This window comes from Mustela nigripes, chromosome 13 (assembly GCF_022355385.1).
Source record: "Mustela nigripes isolate SB6536 chromosome 13, MUSNIG.SB6536, whole genome shotgun sequence".
NCBI lineage: Eukaryota > Metazoa > Chordata > Mammalia > Carnivora > Mustelidae > Mustela > Mustela nigripes.
The window spans coordinates 72,690,389-72,700,265 of record NC_081569.1 but is presented as its reverse complement, the minus strand read 5'-3'; the positions used below and the strand labels follow the sequence as shown (position 1 = coordinate 72,700,265).

Here is a 9,877-nt window from a genome sequence, read left to right as displayed (position 1 = left end):
CGCCTTCCGGGGGCTTTTTTCTGGCTTTGTGATTGGCTGCTAATAGCAAGGAATCCCGGCGTGGACAGCGCGAGGGAAAAGATGGCGGCGATGGCGGTCGGAGGTGCTGGTGGGAGCCGCGTGTCCAGCGGGCGGGACCTGAACTGCGTCCCCGAAATAGCTGACACTTTGGGGGCTGTGGCCAAGCAGGGGTGAGGGCCCAGACCTCCGCAAGCGGAATGCGGGCTCCGAACTCGGGGTCGAAGAGGGTCAGACTAGTCATCCTCAAGAGGCAGGGGTTAGGGGGTCGGAGTGGGTAAGATTAGGGCGGGAGAAACCATTACTCCTTGGGGGAGGATCGAGAAGCCTTAGAGCCTGGAGTGTGGGAAAAAAAGAAAAACAAAAACCAACCAAACAAAAACTTGCTGGGGCATATGGTCACTGAGCCCCAAAGTCAGGGGAGTTGTCAGGTAAACTCAAAAAGGGGACTACAGACCGCCAGGGCCCCGGAGAGCGGGATTATAGTCTCCGAGTCGGGGGAGTGTTAGAGGGTTAGGAAGAGAAGAGATAAACCTTGAGGGGGAAGGCATGGGCGGTACTGGGGCAAATCTGGATGTGACAGTCTTGGAAAACCCAAGACAGCAGAGTAGAAAATCCACTTGGCGTGGCTTTTATCTTTTCTCCTTTTCCATGCCTATGTTGTGGGAAGAAAGTGAGGCACAGTGCAGCGGAAGTGATAGGCACCAAGGTGGGCTGAATTTAGTAGTCCAGTCGGGTGACTGATGGTGGCTAAAAGGGTTGTGCAGAATTGAGATAGCCTAATCCAGTTGCTTGGATTTTTTGGGCACTGCTACTCTCTTTACATGACGATTCTGGGTCTGTCGCGGTTGTAGGTTTGATTTCCTCTGCATGCCTGTCTTCCACCCGCGTTTCAAGAGGGAGTTCACTCAGGAACCTGCTAAGAATCGGCCGGGCCCCCAGACACGATCAGACCTACTGCTGTCAGGAAGGGGTAGGGACCATCCCATATGCCCCTTAATTATTAGAGGCAGTAACAACTGCTCTAACAGTGCCCTTATTCTCCTCCTTTCCTGACTTGGACATATTGATTAGTTCTGGGACATAGATAACTTGTTTTCTTCTTGCTTACCTGCTTAAAAAGCCTTAGTTTATTCTGCATCAGGCTATCCCACATCTCTGATAGAAAAAGTCTTTGTCTTTCAACTCTACTCTCTCTATTTCCTGTTAAGAAATAGAAATTGAGCAAGTGCTGAACCTCATTTAGTCTTTGTCTTTCTTGGATGGGGGGAGTGCAGACTGGAATACGCTAATTGTGGGAAAGCTTTCCCCATGGATTCGGCCAGACTCAAAAGTGGAGAAGATTCGCAGGAACTCTGAGGCGGTAAGACTGTTTGACCTCTCCACTGGATCTTTTCTAGATATCAAGTTCTTAACCCGGCTGGGTGCAGAGAGCCTTTTTTTTCCTCCCACAACTTAGTAATACTATCTAATATAATGCAGTCAAAGTTATTTGGGTTGCTAGCTCTTAACCTTTTCCTCTTGTTCTCCATTCCAGGCCATGTTACAGGAGCTGAATTTTGGGGCATATTTGGGCCTTCCAGCTTTCCTGCTGCCCCTAAATCAGGAAGATAACACAAACTTGGCCAGGGTTTTGACCAACCACATCCATACTGGCCATCACTCATCCATGGTATGGCTGAGAACCTCATTTCCTGCTGCATATTATGGTAGTCAGGCTGTGCTACGTACCTTCTTGTTCCTAGCCATTCAGTAAAGGGTACATTTGGCAGAACTGAAATGTCAGTACTGCCTACCACCATCTAAAAGTAGTAAGCAGAGGGATAGAAAACATACAGAATGTGCAATTATTTCTAGAAACTTATAGTTGCAATTAAGAACAGGACAGATATTTACATAAGGATATATACAAGGTATGAGTATGGGTACATATAATCACAAGTTGGGAAAAACATATAAAAGGATTAACTTGAGATCTGGATCAAGATAATTGAAGGAAGCATTCTGGACCCCATGAATTCAAAATGGAGATCTAAGGGTACTTAGAACTAAGGGTATTTGTTCATGTGCAGTTCTGGATGCGGGTACCCTTGGTGGCTCCAGAGGACCTGAGAGATGATATCATTGAGAATGTACCGAGTACACATACAGAGGAATATAGTGGAGAGGAGAAGACATGGATGTGGTATGTCTCCTTTTGCTGCTGTACCAGGGCAGAGGGGAGGGGGAGGGGAAGTACAGGGTAGAGCCTATAGGGTAGTCTCCTCCAGCTATGGTGATTAGTGGGCCATATATATTTGACTGTATTTTTGTGTACTTGACCCTGGACAGGTGGCACAACTTCCGGACCTTGTGTGACTATAGCAAAAGGATTGCGGTGGGTAAGTCTACCAGGGTCTTGGGTAGGTTTCCCTTCTCTGACCTCCTGTGAATAAGAATCAGGAGTTTCAGAGGTGCCAAGTGGAGTGTGTGCATTTTTGATAGCTGTGTACTTCTGGTGACTTTACAGTTTGAAATACTGCTTTTTATCAATTTTTATAAAAAATGCAGAATTTTGTTTTACTCTTTTTTAAAGTTATATTGTTAGCACACAGAACACTTCATTGTTGTTTTGGAGGAAGGGCATATGTCACTAATAGAATATCTCCAAAGCTAGATTAATACTGGGGGAGTGGCATGGGGAGGGGGAACACCTTCCCTTCTAGTTTTGAGAAGCTTTCTCTTGGTTCCCAGAAGAAGGGATTCCTTTTTTTTTTTTTAGGATTTTATTTATTTTTTGACAGAGACATAGTGAGAGAGGGAACACAAGCTGGGGAGTGGGAGAGGGAGAACAGGCTTCCCATGAAGCACGGAGCCCAAGGCAGGACTCGATCCCAGGACCCTGGGATCATGAGCCGAAGGCAGACGCTTAACACGCCACCAGGTGCCCCAGAGGAGGGATTACTTGATGTTGATACACATTAGCCACCTTGGCACAGATGCCTTGTGGTGGGGAAAAACTAAAGTTTATTTTTTACATCCTCTTTTCCCCTCTATGCCTTCAATATAGACTTGACTCCCTTAACCCAGGGACCTGTTGGAACCTGACCCCAAAACATTATTCCTAGTATGTCAAACAATATGGACATTGGATTGTCACCACGGAGGTGGCATCCCTCAAAAGAGTTCCTCTTAGCTTGTGGATCTTCAGATTGAAAATTCTGCCATTTTCATTTAATTTCTTGAAAGTCAGGGTCCGCTTTGAAAAGTTGTGAAACAACATGCTAAATGTGAACCGTCAACCCACACTCTAAACTTTCCCTGTTCAGAGCATCACATCTTTGGGTTTTACTGTAGCTCTCTGATTTTGGTAGCACTGAGGAAGAGAGTTTGAAAGTAGTTGTATACTGTTGAGGATTGTCTGCCCATGTCCTGCCTGAAATAACCATGATTGTTCATGAAAAGTATCTTTAGTGAAGCTGGATACAGTTAAAAAAAAAAATCAGGAGTTTCATGTATACTTGGCTGCTGGGCAGTTTTGCTACTCTGCCTCAGTCTGCCTTGCTCTTAGGTAGTCAACAGATCTTGCAGAAAAAAGCACAAAGGAAAGCTGTCTTGCCTAGCAGTTGGTAAGTGGTCTTTATCTTTTCATAGCTCTTGAAATTGGGGCTGACCTCCCATCTAATCATGTCATTGATCGTTGGCTTGGGGAGCCCATCAAAGCAGCTATTCTCCCCACCAGCATTTTCCTGACCAATAAGAAGGGATTTCCTGTTCTTTCTAAGATGCACCAGAGGCTGATCTTCCGGCTCCTCAAGGTGGGTGGTAAAAGGGTTTCAGAGGTACTCTAGCTAATCCTCTTGCCTTACTCATATGTATGTGATGTTTTTTTCCCGGTGGGACTGATTGTCTTCCTCTCTGGTTTCTGGAGAGCAATTTCAGCAAAGTTGGAGGTCTTGAGAACAAAGAGGCAAATGGCAGTAGGAGTCCCAGAAACATTTCAAAAGGAACTAGATCTCATGAGAACTTTATAGAGGGTTTCATTTAAGATGTTACAGCGAGGATTCACAGGGCTATTTGAGCCATGATGATGCTTACATGACATAGGAGGGACATAGAAGGGCTTTATGAGTTTACTGAAGCCTCATGCTGTTTTGTTGATACCTGGAGGGATTTGTTGAACTGGAAGACTGCCGGTCCAGGCCTTATACTAGGGTTCTCTGGCCATAACCCATAACAGTATCCCAGAAGGTTGGTTCGAGGACTGTGTCTGATTGTCTGCCCTCTCTCACAGCTGGAAGTGCAGTTCATCATCACAGGCACCAATCACCACTCAGAGAAGGAGTTCTGCTCTTACCTCCAGTACCTGGAATACTTGAGTCAGAACCGCCCTCCACCCAATGCCTATGAACTCTTTGCCAAGGGCTATGAAGACTATCTGCAGTCCCCACTCCAGGTGAGTCTGGAGTGCGCTGAGAGGAAAGAGCCATGGGGAAAATGTATCTGGCAGTAGGTGCCCTAAAATCCTACCAAAGCTTAGGAGGCAGTGAAAGTTTTTGGTGTTCTGGCACAGTGTCCCTGCCAGAAGCGGGCTGCCTCACTTTGCCTTTTTCCTCTCATTCATCAGCCACTGATGGACAATCTGGAATCTCAGACATATGAAGTGTTTGAAAAGGACCCCATCAAATACTCTCAGTATCAACAGGTATAGTTTGGGTCCGGGTCAAGTATAGGGCTGGGTTGACCTGGGTGAAGATGGGATTATAGTCATGAATTCTTCTCTCCCTCCTTGCCCAGGCCATCTATAAATGTCTGTTAGATCGAGTGCCAGATGAAGAGAAGGATACCAATGTCCAGTGAGTGCTTCTCCCCATAATCCCAAAGATTTGCATACCTACTTCTTCATCTGCCAAGTCAGTTTGACCCTTCCCCTTTCTTAGGGTGCTAATGGTGCTGGGAGCAGGCCGGGGTCCGCTGGTGAACGCTTCCCTGCGGGCAGCCAAGCAGGCTGACCGGCGGATAAAGCTGTACGCTGTGGAGAAGAACCCAAATGCCGTGGTGACGTAAGTAGCGACCTCCTTGCTGGGAAGTTTGTGTGCCAGTTTTTCTTTTCAGAGTCCTCACTCGCATTATCTTTATCTTAGGCTAGAGAACTGGCAGTTTGAAGAATGGGGAAGCCAGGTGACAGTAGTTTCATCAGACATGCGGGAATGGGTGGCTCCAGAGAAAGCAGACATCATCGTCAGTGAGCTTCTAGGCTCCTTCGCTGACAATGAACTGTCACCTGAGTGCCTAGATGGAGCCCAACACTTCCTAAAAGGTGCCTCCAGGCTGAGATGTACTGAGTAGGGAGAATGGATTATCAGCTAGGAAGGCTGTGGCAGGTTGTGGAGGGGGAGTGTGTGTGGGGGGGGTGGTATAGGGCAGCAGCCACAGAGGAGGTTACAAGGTTTAGGGGAGGGGCGCCTGGGTGGCTCAGTGGGTTAAAGCCTCTGCCTTCGGCTCATGTCATGATCTCAGGGTCCTGGGATTGAGCCCTGCATCGGGCTCTCTGCTCAGTGGGGAACCTGCTTCCTCCTCTCTCTCTGCCTGCCTCTCCGCCTATTTGTAATCTCTGTCTATCAAATATATAAACAAAATCTTTAAATAAATAGATAAATTTAAAAAAAAGGTTTAAGGGAAGGTGGGTTGGATGTGGGTCAGTGCCCTTAGCAAATAGAGCAATCTTTCTGAACCTCAGCAATACCTCCCAGTACTGACATGAAATGTACCTTGGGCTTAGCTTTCATACAGATCTCAAGGACTTTTATTGACTCACAGAAGAACCACTAGATTAGAATATCTTGAGTTCTTACCTAGAAGTAGCATCTCTTAAGACAGGAGTTGGGGAGTAGGTTGGCCTGGGAATGTGATGACATGGAGCCGCCTGGGTCTGTTTTGTTTTTTGTTTTGTTTTTTTAAATTTTAAGTAGGCCCCAGTGCGGGGCTTGAACTCAGGACCCTGAGATCAAGGTGCTTTTGGCCAGCTTTGATGTGGGAGGTTTGAACTTTCAGTCGGACACCATTTTCATCCCTTGGGAACTTATATGACCCTCCTGCTCTGCAGATGATGGTGTGAGCATCCCTGGGGAGTACACCTCCTTTCTGGCTCCCATCTCCTCCTCCAAGCTGTACAATGAGGTCCGAGCCTGTCGGGAAAAGGACCGAGACCCTGAGGTAAAAAGCCACTCTCTTCTGGAGAGCTCTATTTTCTTTAGTCCTCTTTTTTTTTTTTTTCTTCCCTATATTAACATCAACTATTTTCTTCCACTGGAGAAGGTGAAGAGGTGAAGGAGATGGGGATGTGGGAGAGTGGTTGAAGTGAAAATGTTTTTATCTTTTTCTGTGTCTGGGAGGCTCAGGCTTCTTTACCTGGGAGAGTGGTGTGTTTTGCCTATCTGCTCTAACTCTTGCTTGGTCTCTTGGGATAGGCCCAATTTGAGATGCCTTACGTGGTGCGGCTACACAACTTCCACCAGCTGTCTGCGCCCCAGCCCTGTTTCACCTTCAGCCATCCCAACAGAGGTGGGTTCCTTTGTGACTGTCCTCTGACTGAATGGGTAAGAGCTTACCTTCTGGTTTCTTGCTATCCCAGATCTGCTCTCTCTAAGCTTCCCTTGTTCTTGATATTAGTTTACCAAGTTATCTAGAACTTCTGGTTCCTTGTCATCCACACAACTCTTCCCTAACAGATCCCATGATTGACAACAACCGCTACTGCACCTTGGAGTTTCCCGTGGAGGTGAACACAGTACTTCATGGTTTTGCAGGCTACTTTGAGACTGTGCTTTATCAGGACATCACCCTGAGTGAGTGTCTGGGGTAGTGGGTGTCAGGGTAGAAGTATGTTACCTGGGCAGCTTATGTACATGCTTCACTTAGAGTCACAGGGAGCCCAGGACATCTGTGCATGTGGGTCTTTGATTACTTATTTTTCTGTTCACAAAAGACATTCCCCTCAATCCAGGCAAAAAGGAGACTCACAGAGACCACAATTTTTTCATTTCTTTTTCACATAGGTATCCGTCCAGAGACTCACTCTCCTGGGATGTTCTCATGGTTTCCCATCCTTTTCCCCATTAAGGTAGGAATCACCTTCTACACTCAGTGGGTTAAGGAAGTAACTTTTGCCATTGGTATTCTGCCCCTTCCCTACTCTCAGAATGATGCTTGACTGTGACCCATGTTCTGCTGCTCCCACATGCTCCTGGAGCCCTGTTGTAGGTCTTGAGATATCTTCAGTGCCTTCTGCTTGGCTTCCCCACATCTCCTCTGTCTACTCTTCTGTCTAGTCTCTACCTTAAGCAAGAATCATCTTTTTAAAAACCCAAATCTGATCATGTCTCTGTCCTGCTTAAAACCCTTCAACAACTTCAGGCTGCCTGGGTGGTGCAGTTAAGTGTCTGACTCTTGCTTTCGGCTCAGGTTGTGATTTTGGGGTCCTGAGGTTGAGCCCATCATGGGTGTTGGGCTCCACGCTAAGCATGGATTCTACTTGGGATTCTTTCTCCCTCTTCCTACCCCTCTGCTTGTGCACACAAGCTCTCTTTCTCTCAAATAAATACATCTTAAAAAAACAAAAACAAAAACAAAACCCAACCCTTCAATGACTTCCTACTGCCCTCAGGATAAAGATTTAACATTGTAAGACTTGGTGTGATCTAGTTTTAGGTGGTTTTTTCAGCTGCCGTCCCCTTGATTATATTGCCGTCAGCCCTATGGATCTTTTTTTTAAACTGAAATATAATTAACAGGATTACATTAGTTTCAGATGTACAACATAATGATTCAACAAATCTGTACATTACTCAGTGCTCGTCATGATTCTAGTACCCTTTTTTCCTGCTTCAGGCATTCACACCTTTCTTCTTTCTGGAAAGTTCTTTGTTCACCTTTTCACCCAGCATACTTATCTTCCAGGTCTCCTTAAACATTCCTCTTGTCCAATAACTTTTCGGGACCACTGGGACTAGGTGCGCGCTCCCTCTCCTAGGTGCTCTTATAGTGCATGTTCTCTGCCTGTTCACGGCACTCATCACACTTTCGATGATCTGTTCAGTGTCTGATGGTTCAGTTCTGATTATTCATTCTGAAAGACTTCAAATAAACTAATGAGGGTTGGAATGTCACACTTTATCCTTTTCTTTCCATGCTCAGCTCAGCAGTACATTGCCACATAGAGTTCATCAGCTCTACTCTGAACCTCCCTGTCTTTCTTCTTGCAGCAGCCCATTACGGTACGTGAAGGCCAGACCATCTGTGTGCGTTTTTGGCGATGCAGCAATTCCAAGAAGGTGTGGTATGAGTGGGCTGTGACAGCACCAGTCTGTTCTGCTATTCACAATCCCACAGGCCGCTCATACACCATTGGCCTCTAGCCCTGCTGCAAGTGTTCCAGAGCCTTGGAAGCAGCTTCAAGTTCTGCTCCTGTGGCACAGAAAGTACAGTACATCTGTCCATCAGAGTGGAGCATTTCAGTCGGCTTTCCTGCCTTCCATCAAGGCGGGCAAAGGATGAGAATTAATTGCAGGGCTCAAGCCACCAAGCTGAAGACTTCAAGCGAGGGTGGGAGGAATTAGTGCTGGATCTGAAGCTGTTCCAACAGGTGCTGCGCCTCAAGTGCTCCCTGTAATAGCCCTGAGAATATGCAGATTGAACACATTTTCAGCCCTTTCCCTGCCCATCTCTGTTCCTATTATGATGGTTTTGTGGGAGGAAATACAAATAAAGTGAAGTTACAGCTTTTCCCGCTCCAGCCCTGCTGCCCCGTGCCTCTGCTTTCCCATACCCTACTTAAACCTATGTGTTTTCAAATCTATGCCTTTATCCAAGACCCAAAGGGCCCTCACTTTGTTTCCTATTTAGGAAGTTTAATGATCACTCTTGGGACTCCTGGGTGTAGGTTTTTCTGACCAGCTGCAAAGAGGCCTTGTCCATTAAGATTGGTGATTAGGCTTTTCTCTGGGGAGAAGAGATTGCCCCAGTGGAGAAAGATGGGAGTAGTGAGTGAAGCCCACACCCCTTCCACTTTGCTGAGCCACTGCACTGATAGCTAGCTCTTGAGAGGGAAGCTGGAAGCCATGCAGGTATCACCAGCAAGAAGCCACCTGTTTTGTTTGAATAAAGTCACATGGTTAGGGGCATCTGGGTGGCTCAGTGGGTTAAAGCCTCTGCCTTTGGCTCAGATCATGATCTCAGGGTCCTGGGATTGAACCCCACATCAGGCTCTCTGCTCAGCAGGGAGCCTGCTTCCCTCTTCTCTGCCTGCCTTTCTGCCTACTTGCCTCTCTTGGTCAAATTTTAAAAAAGTCACATGGTTAGAGTTTGAAGTCATGAGTCCTATTTCTCCATTTTAACAGAGAAGGAATTTGAAACTGACACAAAGATGTCATGTTAGTATTCAGATGGAGACTGGAACACAGATTCCTGGCTCTTGATGTTCTAACCAGCTACGTTTCTGGCAGCTAATAGATGGGAAAACTAAAGTATGGGAATTCTGGAAGCTGTTGGAACTTGAGAGTGGACATCAGTTTCTTCTCTTTCTGGGTAGTGGGCTGAGTATTGCTGCATCCAAAGAGTCACCGAAGAAACGTCCAACTTTACTTTTGCAATGGAGGTGTGTGGAACCAGGCAATAACCATTAGAGTGCAAAATATGTGGCAAGACTTGTGTTTCCTGGAGCCCAAGCACAGAGGGCAGGAGGAGACAGGAAGGTTGTGTCGACAGCCCGCTCAGAATGGGGATGTCTGGTCCAGCCTCCTTCCTGACATGAGAAAGGCAGCTGCTTATTCCGAAGCTGTCGCCGCTAAGCAGGGCCCGTGACTCTTAGGAAATCAGGAGT

General features: G+C 46.7%; 1 protein-coding gene across 4 annotated transcripts; it reads left to right on the top strand.

Annotated features, from left to right (window-relative positions):
* The first annotated feature begins 45 nt into the window (after nt 1-45).
* Nucleotides 46-8,791, top strand: PRMT5 (protein arginine methyltransferase 5). Of its 4 annotated transcripts, XM_059372886.1 has the most exons (17): nt 46-191; nt 873-991; nt 1,296-1,381; nt 1,556-1,690; nt 2,091-2,203; nt 2,350-2,399; nt 3,652-3,815; nt 4,292-4,453; nt 4,625-4,702; nt 4,795-4,853; nt 4,938-5,060; nt 5,142-5,317; nt 6,104-6,213; nt 6,468-6,561; nt 6,729-6,845; nt 7,056-7,120; nt 8,262-8,791. In XM_059372886.1, the coding sequence occupies exons 1-17, from the start codon at nt 82-84 to the stop codon at nt 8,412-8,414; spliced, it is 1,914 nt and encodes a 637-aa protein (XP_059228869.1). In that variant the 5' UTR covers nt 46-81; the 3' UTR covers nt 8,415-8,791. The 4 variants fall into 4 exon arrangements, with proteins under 4 accessions (XP_059228869.1, XP_059228871.1, XP_059228872.1 ...); XM_059372888.1 differs by lacking the exon at nt 873-991 and having other exon boundaries at nt 67-103; XM_059372889.1 differs by lacking the exon at nt 873-991 and having other exon boundaries at nt 101-191.
* The last annotated feature ends 1,086 nt before the right edge of the window (nt 8,792-9,877 follow it).

Excerpts from the sequence above, each read along its gene's own strand:
- PRMT5 (XM_059372886.1), top strand. The coding sequence starts at position 82 with ATGGCGGCGATGGCGGTCGGAGGTGCTGGTGGGAGCCGCGTGTCCAGC. Across the intron at positions 2,400-3,651 it reads TAGCAAAAGGATTGCGGTGG|CTCTTGAAATTGGGGCTGAC; the intron begins GTAAGTCTACCA and ends ATCTTTTCATAG. Across the intron at positions 4,454-4,624 it reads ATCTGCAGTCCCCACTCCAG|CCACTGATGGACAATCTGGA; the intron begins GTGAGTCTGGAG and ends CTCATTCATCAG.